Raw genomic sequence first — 20,487 nt, 5'->3', positions numbered from 1 at the left:
GTTTTCCCCACGGGGTTTACCTCCCCCCAGCCCTGTTATGTGGGCTGGGGCCACTGTTTTGTTTTTGATTGTGGTTCTCTCCTTCCATCTTTTGTATCTGTTTACATTTCCTCTTAAACTTATTCCTAAATAATTTGATACATGTTTCAGATAAACCTGGTTCACGTCATCCCGCCCTTGCTGGTGGAAGGCAGGCCCTGTGATCTCACCTTCGGGCTCAACAAGGAAGCTGCCATCAGAGCAGCTCTCCTTGAGTGATGCCAGCAGCCAGAGCTTTGGTTCTTTTTGGGGGGTTTTTTGTGGGTTTTTTTGCGGTATGCGGACCTCTCACTGTTGTGGCCTCTCCCGTTGCGGAGCACAGGCTCCGGACGTGCAGGCTCAGCGGCCATGGCTCACGGGCCCAGCCGCTCCGCGGCATGTGGGATCTTCCCAGACCGGGGCATGAACCCGTGTCCCCTGCATCGGCAGGCGGACTCTCAACCACTGCGCCACCAGGGAAGCCCCAGAGCTTTGTTTTGATAGCTCTCCTCAGCATCCACAAAGCTGAGACGTAGGACCCTCGGGGTTTGTGAGGGATGTCACCTAAGATTTTTCTCCATTTTTGGTACATTTCTGTATTCCCAGTAACAGCAGAGGGCCTGGCAACAGTTAGGTTTGTAATTGAAGAGTAACAGCGTAGCACTTCACCAAATAAGAAATTCAAATGGCCGACAAACCTTTGAAATGCAAACCAAAACATTAGAGAATACAAGAAGGAATGTCTTTTTCTTAAAGCCTATCAAACTGGCAAATAGTCAAAACACCAACAAGAAAAATCACATCTAGCCTTGGTGAAATGTAAGGACACAAGTTCTCATACAGGTTAATGGGGTGTAAATTGGTTGAACTTTGGGGGCCAGTTTGGCAATGTATCAAAGCCTATATGTGTATGTTCTTTTTGACTTAGTAGTTCTACTTCTAGGAGTTTATTCTAAAGAAATAATTTAAAATGTCCACAAAGATTTATGTTCAAACATGTTCCTCATAGCAGGAAGTTGGGAGAAATCTGTATTTGAGCAGGAATGTTCTGGTTAAATAAATAAATTAGTTCTTCTGTACCTGGTAAAATAATAAACTGGTCACAAAGTAGGATAGATAGCACAAACCACATACTGATATATTTTTTAAAAAAGAAAAGTACATGAATTAAAAGTTAATTAAAATTTTGTATTTTAGAAAACTGAAGACCATCTCTGGGTGGTGGGGTTAATGTTTATTTTCTTTTTTTCCCCTCTATTTTTAATAATGAGCTTTTATTAATTATATTTATAATCAGGAGGGAAAATTATTTGTTTTTAAAAAAAGCAACTGGTATTTGAAAGAGGAAGTCTAAGATACAGTCCAGCCGTTCACTCCGAGAAGTTCAGAGCTACCTGAGAGAGTCACAAGTTCACATTATGCCTACAGCTTGTCTAGAGGTGCATTAAGCAATTAGAGAATCTTATGCGAAGTGTTCCTATATCTTTTATAAAATTGCTGTTGAAGGCAATATCCATTATGCTGTGAGCTCTCATCTAAACCTTCAAACAGAATTCCTTTGACCGTTGGTTTTAACTCCTTTTATTAGAGAATGAAAGCTGTACAGCTCCTCACATTTCTCCTTTGGTGTTAGCTGCTGCAAATCTCCGAAAGATGTTTTATGCTGAATTGTAGTAATTACTAACATCCTGGCATGGGTTGCTGATATAATTACCCTCTTTCTTTACTGTTTTACCTTTGAAAAATCCTTTAAAATGGTTTCTGTCTAGTCTGGATTTTTATTATAAACTACCTTCGTTCGTTTTTGGAAGCAAACGAAGTATAATGAATACAATACATCTTTAGAGTATCTTGGTGATACTACTACACACCCACCAGAATGGCTAAAATGAAAAAGGCAAAAAAATGTCAAAGTTGGCAAGGATGTGGAACTGCCAGAGTTCTCATACCCTGCTAGTGAAAGTGTAAATTGGTGCAACGGAAATGCATAATATATTGACTAAAAGACTTGGGTCCATTCAGTGACCGCTCTCCTGTTAGGGCGCAGGCACTGACCACTGCTTGACAGGATCCCTGTGGACCATTGCCCTCCTGGCCCCAGCATCACTGGGCCCACAGCTACTGGAGGGCTGCTGTGCTCTCTGTAGCAGCGGGGCTGGGGCCCTGTCCTCTGGGCTTCACGCCTTCTTCTCGGGCTCACTCTAGGGGAAAGAAGGACTTTCAAACCCTTGGCCCCAGTGAACGCCAGATGGAGCTGTGAGGCCGCTCTGGCCTTGGCGGGACAGAGGTGCTTCTGCTCAGCAGCTGCTGACAAGGGCAGCCTCCTGGAGGGAGTTCCTGTGTGGCAGTGGTTTCCCTACAGCAGAAAGGGCAGGGGAAGGGCCACAGGAGCAAGTAAGACTGGCCCCACCATCACAAGGTATTGCGCACCCACCGTGCGGCAGATCCCAGCCCAGGATCCAACTGGGGAAGCTGGGGTTTAATGTTGTCTTTCTTCTTCACCCCAACTCCTCATCTTTCTCCTCCTTTCCCCCTATGAACTCACATTTTAGAACTATTGGGCTGGCCCAAAAGTTCGTTCGGGTTTTTCCATAGGCTGTTATGGAAAAACAGGAACAAACTCTTTGGCGAACGCTATAAAATGCATGTCTTAGGTTTAGCTATTTATTTATTGAGTAAAGCGTTGTTTTCTAGTGCTAATTTTTGAAGTGAGCAAGTTGATTATTTTGTGCTCCTCTGACAGAATCCTAAGACTGAATCCCTCCTCCTTCTGGGGAGTCCATGGTTATTTTCTTTCTTAAGAGTTACAGTCGGGCTTCCCTGGTGGCGCAGTGGTTGAGAGTCTGCCTGCCGATGCAGGGGACACGGGTTCGTGCCCCACATGCCGCGGAGCAGCTGGGTCCGTGAGCCATGGCCGCTGAGCCTGCGCGTCCGGAGCCTGTGCTCTGCAACGGGAGAGGCCACAGCAGTGAGAGGCCCACGTACCGCAAAAAAAAAAAAAAAAAAAAAAGAGTTACAGTCCCTTGAGGGTAAAAAAATACATACTTTCTTCACTGTTACTTTAAACATATTTTGTGAGTCTTTTCTTGATGGTAACACTTCTTTTTTCTCTTCTTGATCGTGCCTTACAGTCTATAACTAAGATATGTATTATACTTTTTTCTTTTTGAATATTACATTCACATCAACACTCCCCCATCATTTGCTCATAATCACTACTGTGATCGTTTTGTAAATGATACTGTTGTAAAATGTAAACAGTATGGCAATAATCATAATAGCTGTAGTGTTTTGGATTTATAATAGCAGCTATTATTTACTGAATATTTGCTCTTTGCCAGGCACTGCACTAAACTTTTTATATTCATCCTCTTATTTAAATGTTATGATTGTTATGATTATTCTTCAAAGTAGCTATTTTATGGAGGAGAAATCTGAGGTTTAATGAGATTAAGTAAATCCGAATCTCTGACTTCACAATTCATATGATCTTTTTTTTTTTTTTGCGGTACGCGGGCCCCTCACTGCTGTGGCCTCTCCCGTTGCGGAGCACAGGCTCCGGACGCGCAGGCTCAGCGGCCATGGCTCACGGGCCCAGCCGCTCCACGGCATGTGGGATCTTCCCGGACTGGGGCACGAACCTGCGTCCCCTGCATCGGTAGGTGGACTCTCAACCACTGCGCCACCAGGGAAGCCCCATATGATCTTAATTACTGTGATTTCCACTTTCCCATTAACATCAATTGTTAATAGTTCTGCTTGCATTACAGATTTGTTTGTATTTTTTAGAATTTTATGTAAATGGAATCATACAGTATGTTTGGGTTCGTGCACTCAGTATAATTACTTTGAGACTGATGAATGATGTTGGTGTATCAGTAGTTCATTCCTTTGTGTTGCTGCGTGACACTCCCCGTGTGGATATAGCACAGTTAGTTTATCCACTCACCTGCTCATGGATATTTCGATTGTTTCCAGTTTGGGGCTGTTATAAATAAAACTGCTGTGAACTTCTGCGTACAAACCTTTATATGGACATGTGCTTTCACTTCCCTTGGGTAAATACCTAGGAATGGGATGCTGAGTCATGTGTCAGGGGTCTGTTTAACTGTTTGGGACGTTGACAGACGGGGTTCAGAGTGGCTGTATTGTCTCACATTCCCGTCAGCGGTGTGTGAGGGTCCCAGCTGCTTCACATCCTCATCTCGTCAACACGCGGTAGGGCAGTCTTCTTAGTTTTGGCCGCTCTAATAGGTATGTAGTGGTATTGCATTGTGGTTTTGATTTACAGTACTTTGAAAACATTGGTCTTCTGGTTTGCATTTTTTGACAAGAAATCTATCATCCTATCTTTGTCCTCTGTAACAGTTCTCCTCCCCTCCAGCCCCCTCCCGCCACTTTTAGGATTTTTCTTTTACTTATTTAAGCAGTTTGATTGTGGGGTTCCTTGGTATACTTTTCTTCGTATTTCTTGTACTTAGGGTACATTGAGCCTCCTGGATTTGTGAGTTTATAATTTTCAACAAATTTGGGAAAAATTTGGCTGATATTTCTACAAATGTTTTTTCTATCCTCCTGCCTTCTTCTCGCCAATAGAAATTTGAGGACTCCAAATATACATCTACTAGGCCACCTGAAGTTGTCTCCCAGCTTCCTGATGCCCTGTTCATTTTTCTCTCTGTTGCATTTTAAATGGATTCTTTTGCTGTCTTCATGTTTATACCCGCAGTGATGTCTACTCTGCTGTTGATCACCCTCCAGGTCTCCGCTTCACGTATGCAGACTCTCCTCTAGCTTCTTGATGTCCTTATATCTACTAATTCTGTCCGTCTGCGATTTCTGGGTCAGTTTTGATTGATTAGTTTTTTCTCATCATGTTTCATATTTTCTTGCTTTTCTTACACGTCTGGTGTTTTTGATTCAATGTCAGACATTATTGATTGCTAGAGTTTTGTGTTCTGATAAATATCCTTGAGCTCTGTTCTACGATGTGCTAACGTTACTTGGAAACAGTTTGTGCTTTTCAGGCCTTGATTTTAAACTTTGCTAGGTGGGACCACGTCTAAGCACTGAGTCTAAGGCTAATTTTTCCCCACCACTGAGATAAAAGTGCTTGGAGTGCGCTCTACACTATCCCTCTGATTGTGCATTTTCCTTACTGTTACTGGCTGTCTGTGAGCACTAGTGATCCTTTTAGGGATTTTCCCTGGCCTTGGGTGGTTTACTCACTCTCATGCGCGGATCAGTATTCAGGTGAAGGCGTGGGGAGGGTGACCTTCAGCAGATGGCCGGAGCTCGCTCTGCACCTCTGTTAGTACTGTGTCCTGTGAGCCACAGCCGGTGAGCTGTGTCCCTGCACTCACAGCGGTGTGTTGGCGACTCAGAGACCACTGGGCTCTGCTCGGGTTCCCCCAGGGCTTGGGGTGACCAGAGGGTGCACCTGTCTGTCCCCCATCAGCTAGAGCTTATGGCCCTTCATTGCCTCGTGTCCAGTGTCTTTGTGTGTGTGTGTGTGTGTGTGTGTGTGTGTACATTTAATGTTTGAGGCAAATAAGGTGAATCTGGTGTCTTTAGCTCTATCTGTTGCTTTATCTGTTACAATTTTTAAATTGCTCAGATGATTTTAATTCAGTGCATTAAAATGATGGGGCTCCCTAGCCCAGTGCAGTGCTGAATCCTGGGGTCTGGTGATGAATCTGGCTGGTAACCGAGGTGGGACGGGCTGCCTTCCACCTACTGTCAGCACGTGGGGCCTCATCCTTGCTCTGTTAGCCATGCACTCGATATGAGTGAGACTACTCAGCACAAGAACTGACAACAGTAATTCCACAGTACTGTTTTTTGTCTCAGATTCATATCTATACATTTCACTCACTCTGTTTTAGAACATCATACTTACATTTTTGTATCATTTAAAAATCTGTTTCTTTGGGCTTCCCTGGTGGCGCAGTGGTTGAGAGTCCGCCTGCTGATGCAGGGGACATGGGTTCGTGCCCCGGTCCAGGAGGATCCCACATGCCGCGGAGCGGCTGGGCCCGTGAGCCATGGCTGCTGAGCCTGTGCGTCCGGAGCCTGTGCTCCACAACGGGAGAGGCCACAACAGTGAGAGGCCCACGTACTGCAAAAAAAAAAAAAAAAATCTGTTTCTTTTAATGGAAAGCATGGCTTTTTCTAATTAAAGAGATTGACAGCATTGATCTTTGATATGAGATTTAAAAGCCAAATGCTATTACTATTATTATAGAATAATTTACCTGCCAGAGTCATCATTAGTGTGCCACCATTTAAAGCTATTTTCAACTCTTGGTACAAGGTGTGTATTCTTTAATATAAAAATAAAATGTACTAAGTGTTAAAGTTTTAGAACACGTAAGAAAGTGTAAGAGAACATTGTAAACTACCTGTAGTCTCACATTTAGAGATAACTATTATTAATAATGTGGTGGGGGGCCTCCCTGGTGGCGCAGTGGTTGGGAGTCCGCCTGCCGATGCAGGGGATGTGGGTTCGTGCCCCGGTCCGGGAGGATCCCATATGCCGCGGAGCGGCTGGGCCCGTGAGCCATGGCCGCTGGGCCTGCGCATCCGGAGCCTGTGCTCCGCAACGGGAGAGGCCACAACAGTGAGAGGCCCGCATACCGCAAAAAAAAAAAAAAAAAAAAAAAAAAAAATAATGTGGTGGGGACTTCCCTGGTGATGCAGTGGTTAAGAATCCGCCTGCCAGTGCAGGGGACAGGGGTTTGAGCCCTGGTCCAGGAAGACCCACATGCCGCGGAGCAACTAAGCCCGAGCGCCACAACTACTGAAGCCCACGCGCCTAGAGCCCGTGCTCCGCAACGAGAAGCCACCGCGATGAGAAGCCCGCGCACCTCAACAAAGAGTAGCCCCCGCTCGCCGCAACTAGAGAAAGCCCGCGCGCAGCAGCGAAGACCCAACACAGCCAAAAATAAATAAATGAATAGAAGACATTAAAAAACAAATAGCATTCCATTGTATGGGCACACCACATAAAACATAAATAAATACTGTGGTGTGCCTCCTTTCAGACGCATTTTCTTTCAAATTGCTTTCCTGCTTTCCATTTTAGTGGAAGGCTTACGACCCTGCATTCTCCCACCTGGAAGTTTGGTTCCGATTCGTCTTCGTGGTGCTCACGTTCATTGTCACTGTAAGTACCATTCACCTAACAGATTACGTCAGAGTCCACACAAGGGCAAAGGTAGTTCATAAGTTATGGTTGTTAGAGTGCGGGAGACTTACCTGAACTCTGAGACACTCCGTCCAGTGGGCCGACCTGCTGGGACTAAACATGCTGTATTTGTGCTGGGGTGCCGTGCTGCAGGGACGCTGTGGTGACTTTAGTAAGTAAGCACTGCGTAGTGTCACAGTAATTACAGGTCGCTGGCCTGTAAGTGAATTCTTATCGGTGTGCAGTGAGAAGTGCCATGTAACCTGTGTGGAAAGATTCTGCCTCATTTGAATGACCTTCTCTGAGTGCAGATACAGCACGTTCTTGGGTTTTTACATTTGGAAAAGTGGACCGGAACTTTCAGTCTCTGGGCTTTTTCAGGAGAGTGCAGATGAGGAGCTTTGGACGTGCAGGCTTTCGGCTCACTTGGGATCCGAGGTCTCTGTCCACCAGTGCACCGTGTCTTTGAGGGGTGATAACCCACGGAGTACAGGCAGTCGCCACAGAGGCCCAGCCAGTGAAGGTGGGAAGTTATAAATTGCAGGAAAAGGAAGTGTGCCTGCAGGGTGGTATCCTGCCCCCATCAGCTGCCTGCCCTGTCCTGACGCGGAGGGTGTGACGTTTAGGACGTCTGTTCTTAGCAGTGGTGGCTACTCCAGTTGCCACCCAAGGAACTTGTTGCTTCGCAGACTAACTGTATACAGAAGGACACAGGCTCACAGGGGACGTGTGAGGAAAGTGCCAGACGGTGGTGATCTGGGTGTGGCTGGAAGGCAGGACACGGCCACAGAGTACCCTGAGAGCTGGGATGGCCAGGGCCTCCCCTGGTGAACTCACTAAAGAAAAGTGGAAAACTGCTGTTTATATTTGGTCAGAAATCCTTGCTGTTCCTTGAAGGACTTCTGTTGCCTGGGATTCTGCTGCCATACTCTGGGGCCCAGAGAACTGGTACCCAGGGCCCCATGTTCTCAAACAAGAGAAATGGGCCTGATTCTGACAGATAGACTGGGGGAAATGGTCCATCAGCCCAGGAAGTCCAAATTGCTTAGGAAATTATTGGCTTATGTTAGACTGCAGAAAAAAACAAAACGACTCCAGGCTTAAACATCACAAATTGTATGATGTTTTAGAGTTTAAAGAAACCTCTCCCACGGGCCACTGCCCCCTCAGGGAGGTGTTTGAAAAGAAGCACATCGTCTGACCGTGGTTATATATACGCCTCATTCCTTGGCTTTTCCTCTGGGAGCCCTGGTGCCTCCCTAGAAGCTGGTGTCATCTGTGAAAGTCGCACCTCTGGGAGCCTGTGGCCTGTGCCCGGGGAGGTCCTTCCCTGCGGCTCACTGGGAGCCGGCCTGGTAGAAACAGCCTGCCCAGGAGGAGGCTGGGGGGCCAGGGAGGTTATGGCCGTTACATTCCTCGTCACCTCCTGCCCCTGTGAGAACAGCCTTGACCGTCTTATCGAGGCTCCTTTGCAGCAATTCACCGTCTTCTCCCAGTTGTCACTGATGGTCTCAGGGTCGGTTCAGCAAGGGGTTTGGCTGGCACTGAGACCTTTGATTTAGGAAGACAGACGTAAGGTGACGCTCAGCGGGGTGGGCGAAGACGGTGACGGGGCGCCTGGTCTGGCTCGCAGGGCCTGTTTGCTCACTCCCTCCGGAAGTTTTCCATGCGAGACTGGGGCATCGAGCAGAAGTGGATGTCCATTCTCCTGCCTCTGCTGCTGCTTTACAACGGTAGGTGCCATTTTTACTTCGGCGCTTTCCCCTTTAACGTTGAAAGCTGAAAGGCGTCCTGGAGGTGGCCTGGGGGCCCCTGAAGGAGCAGGTGGTAGCCCCGTGCGGCCCGAGGGACATTGCTCCAGGACGCGGCGGGTGTCTGCAGCTTTCCCCCTGCCTGGAGGTTAAACCCCGGAAGGGCCGCAGACGCCGTCTTGGGCCTTGGCTGAGGGCGGCAGCAGGGCTGTCTGCTTCTCGTGCCCTGCTCCAGAAAGCACCTGCTTCCAGAGCTGCAGCGCCGGGCCTCCCAGGCCCGCGGGGAGGAGCGGCTGGCACGAGCAGGCGACACTCAGTACTCATTCCCGGAGCAATCTGTTCTTTGGCTTTTCAGTTTTTTGAAGAACAAGAGAGCCATTAGTTCGCTACCTTCCCCGTGGCTCTGGCCGGGGGGAGAGCGCTCATGAGTTCTGCCCTCGCACGGGGACGGGGTGCCCTGCGGGTGCTGGCAAGTCTGCCTTCCCCAGGCCTGTCTGCCTTTTGCCTTCCAGACCCGTTCTTCCCCCTCTCCTTCCTGGTGAACAGCTGGTTCCCGGGGATGCTGGACGACCTCTTCCAGTCTGTGTTCCTGTGCGCCCTGCTGCTCTTCTGGCTGTGCGTGTACCATGGGATCCGGGTGCAGGTGAGCCGTCGGCGCTTCCGGAGGGAGTGGGGGACTCAGTCCTTCTGTTCCAGACTCTGGTGATAACCTCAGGGTGAACTTGTCCTTGGGAATCTGTCTTCAGCCTCATAGTCAGCAGAAGAGTGTGTGCTGTGTGGAAATGATGGGAGTATCTGTGATCCGTTGTGGTCTGTGAGGGGGTAATAGTTTGCTAGAATTACTAACTTCTCTATTTCTTTTTCTTTCTTTTTTTTTTTTAAGGGAGAAAGGAAGTGCTTGACTTTCTATTTGCCCAAATTCTTCATTGTTGGACTATTGTGGTTGGCCTGTGTTACCCTCGGAATATGGCAGACGTGAGTAATTTTATTATGTGTGAAACTTCAGTCTTGGAAAGCATTTAACAAGGTGGACAGACCCAGAATTGACTGTGTTTTGTGAACTCATCCAGAAGGGAATCTGTCACCCAGTGTTTCATGACTTGGTAGTGTGACTTAAACTGAGGGTTCATTTCTGCTTGAATGGCATGTAGAGATGTACACGATTCTTCTAGTCTAAGGTGGAAAACAAAAAAGACCACGTCTTTTCAGATTTCTCCTTCGGAGAGGCAGAGACTTCATTTGTAGGAATGACGCTCAGGTCAGCTCCTGGTTCGCCAGTGTCCCTAGATGTTTTAAGTTCCTCCTTTGGCTTGTGTCTTTAAACCTCCCCATCCTTACACCAGCTCCCAGGGTTGATCTTTAGTATTTTTGTCCATCTGTAAAATGGCACCACCGCAGAAGCCTAACATAGTAACAACCTGATTTACCCAAGTAGGGTTTTCTGCAGAAACTAGTCCCATCTCAGGGGTATGATGTTGGCACCTGGCACAGTAATGATAGGACTCAGCTCACATCTCCGCTTCCCTCTTCCCGCCCGCCTGTCGTCTCAGCAGCCCAGTGTCATTTTGAAATGCGCTTCCTAGAAGTTTATATTTACTTCTATTGCTTTCTTTGTGTGCTCATCTGTTGCCTGGTGCCCATATGTGCCGTTGAAAAGGTGCCTGGAAAACAGCTCTTAAAATGGAAAAAGAACTAGTATAGGGATTTTCTTAATGATAAATACTGTACTTCACAGTACTGATGACTGTGGACAGTAAGTTGAGTAGTGTTGTGTGCATTTTCAACAGGTAATTTGGGATTTCTCATAAATTGAGGATTACTTTTTAAAAATCTTTTACTGTTGGTCAGCAAGTAGTTTATGTTAGTAAGTTTTTAAAAAAGCCAAGTGAGAGAAAGTATAAAATAAAAAGTAACCTAGTTACTAATCTATGTTTTTTTTATATATAACATCGTATTTCTAGAGTTAATGAATTACATGATCCAATGTACCAGTATCGAGTTGACACAGGAAATTTTCAGGTAAGGATTGTTAATGAAGCCAGAGGAATTTTTTTTTAACTGCTGTCTTAAAAAGTCGCTGAAGTTTGTAACTTAAATTGTGCTGTTGATACAAGCTTGCTAACTGGTTATGTGGCAAGGTCCATAGAAAGTTCATGTGTGGTTTAGACCCCTTGTCTTCTAGGTGATCTAGTTCAACCCCTCATTTCACAGAAAAGAAAACCAAGGTCCAGAAAAATTGAGATCCAGGCCTGGATGCTTTCTGGGACACATAGCACTGTCCTCCTAAGCAGGGCAGGGAGCCAGGCCCTCATCCCGGGAGAGACAAGTAGGAGCCACTGCTGTTTATTGAGCACCTCCTCCGTTCCAGGCCCCATGCTCGGAGCTTTCCGTGTGTCATGGAGGCGTTTGCTCGTCTGATGAGCAGGGGCCGGGGTGTCCTCCTGGGGTGCGCTGGCCACCTGCGCTCGCCGAGAGGTTGAGCCGGGATGCGGACAGTCAGAGCGGCAGCGTGTTCTTGTGCTGCTCTAGGCTGTGGCCTTCAGGGCTCCGGGCCCCACGTAGAACGCTCTGGCTTTCCTGCTCATGTTGTCGGAGGGAGAAGCAACAATGAGACCCTGTTGTCATTCAAGTGCCCGTCTGGTTTCGCTCCAGGGAATGAAGGTTTTCTTCATGGTGGTGGCCGCCATGTACATCTTATACCTTTTGTTCCTGATCGTGCGGGCCTGCTCCGAGCTGCGTCACATGCCTTATGTAGGTAAGCGCTGGTCTCAGACCCCCCTGGTGCAGGGCTGCCCGCGTTGGCACGGGCTGGGGGGAACGGCGGCCTGACCCGGAGGGCAGACCCAGGAGCTGCAGCAGCGCCTTCAGCCCCAGGGAGCCCAGGGCTGCAGGGGTGACTCTGGGCCGTTTGGACAGTGCTTCGGGCCAACGCTGGAGGGAGGCCTGTGGGGTGGAAGCCAGCTGGGGCCCCAGGTGCCACTGTGGCTGTTGGAGCTGCCTGGATCCTTCTGGAATCGCACCTTACAAAGCGGCAGGGGTGGTTTTCCTCGTCCTTGAATCGGGACAAGTCACCTGATGTCATAGGATCCTTTCCCCCCAGTCTGTCACAAGCAAGTAATAGTGGCCACGGCCTCGCTGGAGACCCTCCTGGCCTCGGGGGAGGTGAGACAGCATTTCTCCTGGGCTTCAGGTACTAACAGGTTTAAAGTCCAGAGGGAAGGAGGGTTTTGTTCAGAAGGTTTGTCTTTATTTTTGTCTTTATTTTTAAGATCTCTGGGGTTAGTGGAATTTAATTCCAATTCGGTGATTTGATGGGAGTATTTACTTCTTTTTCAGATCTCAGGTTGAAATTTTTGACAGCATTGACTTTTGTAGTGCTCATCATTAGGTAAGAAGACTTTATTTCTTAAAAGAAGCAAAATGTGAGTCTTTATTTTACCGTCATGAATATCCTTTCTCCCGTGTTATGGGGTTAATTTTAGGGTGCTTCTAGCCAGCCGTATCCACTGGTCTGAGGCCTCCTCCCCCGGCAGGGCCCCGAGCGTGTGGTGGCTGAGGGAGCCTGTTCTGCTGTTCGCGCCAGGGGAGAGAGGAGCTCGGCGAAGGCCCGCGGCCCAGCACTGCTCGAGTTCCCCCCTTGCTCTGACATGTGCCCTGTAAGGCAGCAGACGCAGTAGAGACAAGTCACAGAGTTAGAATCCTGGGTAACATACTTGGCACCTGGGGTCCTTTAGCTGCCCCAAGGACAGGACTGTAAGTGGGCATCATTGAAGCACACACGCTGCTGCCCGAGGGAAGTGGGCAGGAGATGCCATGCAGCAGAGCAGGTGCCGAGGACTCTCCCGGGTCCGCGGGCCGGTCTGAGGGAGCACAGAAAGCCGGGTCTTTGAATGAATTCCAGATAATTGCTGGCTTGTTTTTGGTTTGTCGCTTTCTCCTAAAATCAGAATCCCGAAGGGAATAACATCTAGTTATCTGCATTTCTTTCTCGGTTGTTTGGATGGCAAATAAGTGGCCGTCAAGCCCTTTCCCTGGTGGGAGCCATTCCGGGCTCCGAGTGGCTGGCTTTCCGCCACTGCGCTGGGGTCCCAGCCTTGTTGGATGGGGGATCCTGGAGGCATCTGGGTTCACTCACCCGCCCCTGCAGGAGTTGTGTGCATCCCTCACCAAAGCATGTGAACTTGGCCTGGTCTTCAAAACGAGCTTGGTTTTATTCAGCATCTAAATGCACCTGAAGACAGAGGCTCACGTGTTGTTCCTCAGTCTCTCTGCAGCCCTTGGTGCAGCCTTGCGTGCACACCTCTCCTCCTTTGACACATCAGCAGCCCTCGCGTCCCCTCGCACAGCCTCGCCCTCAGGCTGCCCCAGTCCACGGGCTGGGAGCTGCTGTCTGCTTGTGGTGGCCTCTGTACGTCTGTCTAGAAGTTGTTACGCTTTTGTGATCTTCCTTCGTCTGAGTTTCAAGGGGATTCATTCGTGCAGCAGATACCCAGGAAGTGCCTCCACTGGTACCTGGGCAGACAGGTTCCTCCCTGTCATGGCGTTTATAGTCCAGTGAAGGAGGGCAGTGATAAAAAATTTAAAAATAGCCTAAAGGCCGTAATGAAAGCAGAGGGATGGACGACGGCAGGAGGGCCGTGGCTGCTTTAATGGGGCTCGTGGGGGACAGCTCTCTGAGCAGGGGGCCTGGGGCCTGAAGTAGGGCCCTGAAGCCTGGGCTCAGGGAGAGCGGCGTCGCAGGGGGTGAGGACGTGAGGGAGGGTGGCCGCCGGGAGGTCAGGTCGCCTCGCAGGCCATGGTGAGGTTCTGTTCTCAGTGGTGGGAACCCTTCACGAGGTTTTAAGCCAGGAGGTGAAGGGACCTGGTTCACATTTTATTAAACAGTCTGTCTGGCTGGAGTGGAGATTGGACCCCAGGGAGGGGAAGTGGGCGCCCCAGTACCAGAACCCTCTGTCGGCACGTGCGTTGGTGGGCAGGTGTCGGACAGGTATGTGAACCACTGCCCGGCGGGTGGAAGAGGACAAGGACGGGCAGACTGTCCCCCGGGGGCTGGTGGTCTGTTGGAGGAGACGGTCCCGAAGGCACAAACTGAGTAAGAGAAGCGGAGGAGCACATGCCCGGGGACCTGGATTCGAGGCTGTTACAGGGTCTGTGTCGGCATCGGCTGACCTTGTCCCTGGATCTGAGACCAGGAGCCCAGTGGAGGGGCTGTGGGCACGTGTACGAGTCTCCGTGCAGATAAAGTCATGACTAGACAGTGCACGTGGCAAGTTACATGCAGCTAGTGCTGTTTCTTGGGATGTTTTATGTACTGTCCACCCCCCTTCTCTTTCAGCATCGTCATCCTTTATTTAAGGTTCGGAGCACAAGTTTTACAAGACAATTTTGTAGCTGAACTGTCAACTCACTACCAGAATTATATCCTTTCGTGGGAAGACGTCAGGTGTCACGCACACAGCCCGGTGGAGTGGGCAGCGTTGCAGGCCTGTGACAGTCAGGAAGAGGCGTGCCTGGGGGCCTCACCCCGTCCGTGTGAATAACAGGCCCAGGGGCCCCAGCGCCTGCCCCCGCCCTCCACGCCCCACTCTCCTCTCTGTGGGGCAGGGACTGCAACGGGTCCACTCACCATCCAAGCCTTGGGTCAGGCCAGGGCTGCCCACCTCTCCCTGCAGGGCACTGGGGAGAGGCCGAGGCCCGATTCGAGGGTCCTCTCTCCCCAGATGGCATCCCTTACCAACCCCCAGATGTGTCCAGCTGCAGTTGACACCTGTGTCTCCGGGGAGGGCTTGTGAACAGCGGGACCTCCTTCGATTCCCTGAGGCCCCGTTGCCTTGGCAGTAAACTCCTCTTTTGGATGCATAATCGGGTCAGGTGTGTGCCTCCCACTCCCGCTTTCAGTGATGGCATCCATCAGGGGAAACCTTGGGGTTCATCCCTCACGTCTTGGGTTCTTTCCGTGGGGCCTCTTCTCTTACTTACATCCTTAGAATCAATGCATGATTTTTCACGTTTTTGTGACTGAATTTCACACAAAGCTTTTATCAGATTCTCAAAGGGGCGTGTAATCTGGAAAAGATTAGAAAGGACTAGCTTGAGAGTCTGGTTGCAGCTCTTCCTTTTATTCTTGACTCACCCATATTGATGTGGCCTTCCTGCCCTGTGCCTGTGACGTGCTCTCATCAGGTCCTGCCACCTCCAGAGGCTGCCATGCAGAGGAGAGGGCGCGGCCCACCTGTGGTTTTCAGCTGCCCCTGAAAAGTCACTGTAACCTGCGGCCGTGGGCCTGCCCTGTGGTGCCCTGATGTGTGGGTGTGGCCCCCGGGGTCCTGGCTGCTGCTTAGCAGTCACTGACGGTTGGGGGAGGGGCCGGCTGAGGTGTCCAAATCGACAGTGTCCCAGCTCTGCTGCTTCCCTTGACCAGTGTCACCAGCTGAATTCTTATCTTTCTACGGCCTGTTGAACTTCTACCTCTACACCTTGGCCTTTGTGTATTCGCCCTCAAAGAACGCCCTGTACGGTAAGCTGCCGCCGCCGGCCGTGGTCCCTGAGCAGGGAGCCTGGGCAGCAGCTCCGGGCCCCGCCTCTCCGGCTCCCTCTAGCAGAGAGACCAGACGGGCTCGGATAGTGAGCCCTGAGCTGCAGGTGGAGCCCAGCAGGTGCTGTCCTTACAGCCCAAGAGGCAGGAACGGAGTGTGTCCGTGGGTCCTGACACAAGCGTGTCCGTCAGCCCCGCGAAATAAGTCTGTTGGAAATGAGTGCCGTGACCACCAAAAGAAAGCCAGACGTACACCCCGCCCCACCTCCCAAAAGAACCAAACCAAAACAGCCCTCTTGCCCCGGGGTGAGAAGGGTGAGAACTCCCTGGAGCCGGGGCAACAGGGCCACCTGGCTGTCCGTGGAGGGGACTCTCAGCACGTGCACAGACGGTCCGGGCGGAGGTGACGGGTGACAGGCTGTGGACCAGCAGCCGTGCTCAGGCCCGGGGCGGGCAGACCAGGTCTCCCGGCCCTGCTCCCAGTGGGGACCTGCGGGACCCTGGGGTGCGGGGAGCCCGCCTGCCGGCTGCTCCGGGTGGCCCTTCCCCCCAGGCTCCCGCTCAGTCTTCCCACAGCGCCCCCCGGGGGACAGAGCGACCTGTCCGGCTCACGCAGGTGGTAAACGGGGAAGCGGGGATTGGAATCCAGCTCTCTGTGACTCCCACCCTTCTTCTAGAACAGCATCCTGCCTCTCTGGGCTAGTGACGTTAACATGCTTGTTGGTTTTCAGAGTCCCAGCTGAAGGACAATCCCGCCTTCTCCATGCTCAACGACTCGGACGACGACGTGATATACGGGTAAATCCCCCACTCTGCCAAAGGCTGCCCCGAGGCGAGCGCTTAGCCCGCTTTCGCGTGTTTACCGGAGAGGCTGGTGATCATTCTCAGATGATTTCCGAGGTATCGTCCGGTCTCTTTCACCTGGGAGAGTCATGTGATCCCCTGGTTTTCTGTTGTCACGTTACTCAGGCTTAGGTGGGTAGTGTCCCTTCCAGCTGGACACCTGAGTGAGTGGTGACCACAGGAAGAGCAGTTCTTTCTGGAAGAACAGACACCCTGGTGATGGCTGGGGCCGGAGGAGTGGGGGGAATCAGTTGGTGACAGGGGTGGAGAGAGCAAGGCTAGGAAACGGGCTCTTGTTCGGACGGCGGGTCAGTGTGAAGAGGAGAAACCCAGTGCTGTCAGAAGCCGCATGGTACCAGAGGTCTCTCTCGTAACAGGAGCGACTATGAAGAGATGCCCCTGCAGAACGGCCAGGCCATCCGGGCCCAGTACAAGGAGGGGTCTGAGAGTGACTGAGCCCCCGTGCCTGCTTCCTGGCCCGCCCTGTACCTGCCTGAACGCAGACCTCTCTTACAAGCAGAGATTTCCTGATCCTTATTTGTTTACATAGTTTTGAAAGGAAAACCAAAACTGAGGACAAATTTAGACATTGGGCCAAATTTACTGTTAGACTGACTGCATTTATTTGGGAAGAGAAGCACTGACAAAAAGTTTAAACAGCCAGATCATTTTTCAAAGATTTCATATGAGGGAGCTGTTTTCAGTGGTGAGAAAGAAATGACTGCTCTTTTTAGTAGAGAGAATTATGTACTTTAAAAAATTTTACTAATTTCAAGTTCCTGGAAAGCCCTTATGAATAAGGTCCACAGCGTGGTGGTGTTCCTCTGCTGGCTTCCTTTCTTCCCTGCCCCGTGGTACCAGCTTTTGACCCTTTAAACTCAAAGGGAAGCGTATTTCTGTGGCTGCCCCACGAGGGCAGCCCTTCCCCACTGAGTGGCCTGTGCTCTGGATGATCACGCATCTCAAGCGATGGGTAACTTGTATCGGTTGCTGTGTGAACTGTGTCCGTATGTAATGAGTCTCTGGGGAAAGGGAGGAGGGTGGGCAGGTCCTAACCCTTCACTGCCGCCAGAGCAGAGCTGGTGTCTTGGAGTTCTGAGGAGCGTTTGATACGGCTCGCAAGGAAAGGGTAAGATGATTGACAGGTTGTCCGCTCCCACAGGAAGGGTCTTGTTGCCAGAGTTTTCTAAGGGCCTGTGTGCACACGTGAGTAACGCATGTGAGCGTTACGTCGTGAGTATGAATGATGTCCCTGTGCAGAGAGACATGATTCATATTCATGGAGAGGCGGGTATCCAGTACAATCCCAGTAAAGCAGGAGTTTCCGCAGCTCTGTTAAACATGATACCTTGTAGAGCTCTATTTGTTTTGTTTTGTTTTTTTAATAAAAGTTAAACAAGTGATTGGTATACTCTACTACAGATTCGTTATTGCCAAAAAGTTCTTCAGCTTCACATCTGGAAACTAGATGAAAGAAGGTAAAACATTTTAGATGGCTTACGGAGGAACATCTTTGGGGAGAAGGTAACTTGTTGGGAATCATGCCCTGTGTGTCTCGCATGGTCGTCAGGTAAACAGATGAATTGCTCTGTGTAAGAGCCCTCTGGAGCTGCTGAATCTGGCACCGTAGAAGGCCCTGGAGATTTCCAGTTCCTTTTTGTCAAAGACGAATTATAGGAGGTAGAGATATCTCCTTTGCTTTTCATTTGGCATGCATACTTATCTCTCTCTTGAATGGTTTACCTGTGATCATTGCAGACATCCTGATTGATGCCATCTCGGCAGACACAGAGGTATGGGACATGATTGTTCTGCTCTGCAAACAGCCCCTGCACTTTCTTCATGTATACATTAACTCACCAATTACCATTCAGAGCTAAAAGTTATATTCCACTTTAGGTAGTGCTGGGACCTTAGAGAGGTTCATGAGAGACTATTCATTTTGACTTCATAGCTTTCTTTTTAATTTAAACTTTAATGATAATGCACCTTTAATATCGATTCCATTTATATTTGTTTTTAAAACCTTGTAAATAAAGTCTGAATTAAAACAGTTGTATTATTGCAAGGGTAATTCAAGTTTACATGGTTTTTACATTTGCTGCAATGATGTGATTACTTTTTTTGATTCTGTGTATTCAAAGGTATTGAAGAAATTTTCTGTTACCAAATTTTACAACTTCTATTAAGACTAAGTAATTTTATGTAAATTGATGAAAACTTACTTGTGCTGATTAATGTATCCTAGTATGATATAGTTTATAAGTGTTAATCATTATAAAATAACTGTCCATAATTTGGAATGCTGTTATTTATCAGTAAATGTATAGTGTTTGAGGCATTTAGCTGTACACATTAGGTACATTTTAAAACTTATCCTCATCCTATAGTATAATTGTTAACTGATGACTGATATCTTCATCCTTTCTTATTGGCATCAAATCAGTGAAATGAAAAATGTGGGAGTATTTATTTACTTTTTGTAACTAAGTTGGAAACGAGGAAAAGTTACAAAAGAAAGTACTTAAGCGGGAAATGGTTCTTTATTAAGTCATGCATTTTCAGTTTCTCTTCTCTGGTATCATATATGTCAACATATTACATCTTACATGTAAAAATTTGCTTAAAATGTATAGCATTTAGCGTGTATTATATGTGCCATAGGTATTAGGTTAAAACACTAAAGTCTGCCAGAAACTTTAGACAGTAGCAAGAAAATTACTATGATTATTTTTTGGTCTTGGAGGGTATCAAAGTTTTGCAAACTTAAATTATAAAGGGCTGACTTTAGTTCTTCCATGGTAACGGCTTGAATAACATCATCTTTGGGATAATTTTTTATACTGGTCCAGTCTAGGGGAACCTGGAAGATGACCATAGGCATTTCACAGTTTCCCTAGGGAGAGCTTCATTATCCATGTGGATAAAGGTCTGCTTGATTTATTATTAAATCATTAAAGCAGTGCAGTGATGCAGTTTTCTCTCTCTTAAGCCCCATTTGAAAGGCTAAAGAAGAGGATATATAAAATATATTCAAGGTTTGTAAGATTGTTCCTGTACATAATTACAGATTGCAATAAAAGTTTAGATACATTATGTAAACCCAACCCATTAAATGGTCAGGTTACAAGACAGACATCACCAGCCTCAAGAATTCCATCAGCTACTTACTGAAGGTACAGTTACGTTCAGTAGATTATAAAGTGGTCAGTAACTTATTTCCTGGAATCCTTTTCACAGGGAAAAACACAGAGGCTCATAGAAGGGATGATTAAAAGGGACATCTAGTGAAGACTAGACTTAGAACACTTAAGTACATTTATGTATTTTGAGGGTTTTAAAAACCAGTTGCCTTAGAGGTTAGACTTTTGAAAAACAAAGGTACAAATCTTTTCCGCAGGCCAAAGGGAAGTTGCTTTAGTCTGTGACATCTTGTTACCCTGTTTATCTTGATTTGACATGTTTTAGGTATACTGGGAACTGTAATCCCAGACTGTGAAACACAGGATTTTCTGCTACTGAAAACTGCCTTTTTACAGAGACTGTAAATATTTGTAAAATAAAACAACTCTAAACCTTGAGCTCAAAAGGAAAGATAAAGCTATGTATTAGACCTTGGAACTGTGTCAGTAAGCACAGTAGTACTTGATCACAGAATGATCATTTTAGTCAAAGTGAATAAATGTTTATTTATGGCAAATTTACACTTCAGGAATGGCTTCATTAAGAGACTACCATTCTATACTCCGGTTTCTCTTCAGATCGTATAAATCTTTCACCTTTTACTAAGAGACTACCTTTCTGGTAGATGTTAATAAATTTTTAATATTTGATCCTTATTTATGGACATTGATTTGTTTGCTGTTTGCACGTGGAGTTAACTTGATCATTCAGGCATTGGTGTTTTAGGGACAAGAGCAGGGTTTTTTCATTGCAGCAGGTGGGCGCGGAGGTGTGTCTGTCTTTACTGCCATGTTAATGTGGCCCAGGCACGAGCCCCGAAGGTGAGCTTCACCGGGTTTGGGGCCCACCTCCCCACTTACTTGGATATGACTTTAAATCAGAAAACCTCCAGACACTTTTTCTGATTCATAAATAATGGTCTAACTGTTGCGGACACAAAATGAGTAATTGTGAAAGCATTGTGTAAGCCG

The 20,487-nt window shown here is 48.3% G+C and overlaps 1 protein-coding gene across 6 annotated transcripts in view; it reads left to right on the top strand.

The window, feature by feature from the left end:
• The window catches only part of TMEM181 (transmembrane protein 181), a 51,668-nt gene extending 31,496 nt beyond the window's left edge, over window positions 1-20,172 (top strand). For all 6 annotated transcript variants that reach the window (XM_082634203.1, XM_082634204.1, XM_082634207.1 and 3 more), the window contains 11 exons: window positions 7,103-7,183; window positions 8,838-8,937; window positions 9,468-9,598; window positions 9,839-9,930; window positions 10,917-10,974; window positions 11,608-11,710; window positions 12,292-12,343; window positions 14,291-14,373; window positions 15,383-15,472; window positions 16,222-16,288; window positions 16,711-20,172. In XM_082634203.1, the coding sequence (XP_082490329.1) occupies window positions 7,103-7,183; window positions 8,838-8,937; window positions 9,468-9,598; window positions 9,839-9,930; window positions 10,917-10,974; window positions 11,608-11,710; window positions 12,292-12,343; window positions 14,291-14,373; window positions 15,383-15,472; window positions 16,222-16,288; window positions 16,711-16,789 (936 nt within the window). In that variant the 3' untranslated portion in view covers window positions 16,790-20,172. The remainder of the gene's footprint in view (window positions 1-7,102; window positions 7,184-8,837; window positions 8,938-9,467; window positions 9,599-9,838; window positions 9,931-10,916; window positions 10,975-11,607; window positions 11,711-12,291; window positions 12,344-14,290; window positions 14,374-15,382; window positions 15,473-16,221; window positions 16,289-16,710) is intronic.
• The last annotated feature ends 315 nt before the right edge of the window (window positions 20,173-20,487 follow it).

Source organism: Mesoplodon mirus, assembly GCF_964341445.2.
Source record: "Mesoplodon mirus genome assembly, chromosome: 10".
Taxonomy (NCBI): Eukaryota; Metazoa; Chordata; class Mammalia; order Artiodactyla; family Ziphiidae; genus Mesoplodon; species Mesoplodon mirus.
Note: the sequence above shows the minus strand (reverse complement) of the source record. Positions and strands in the feature narration are given on the sequence as shown.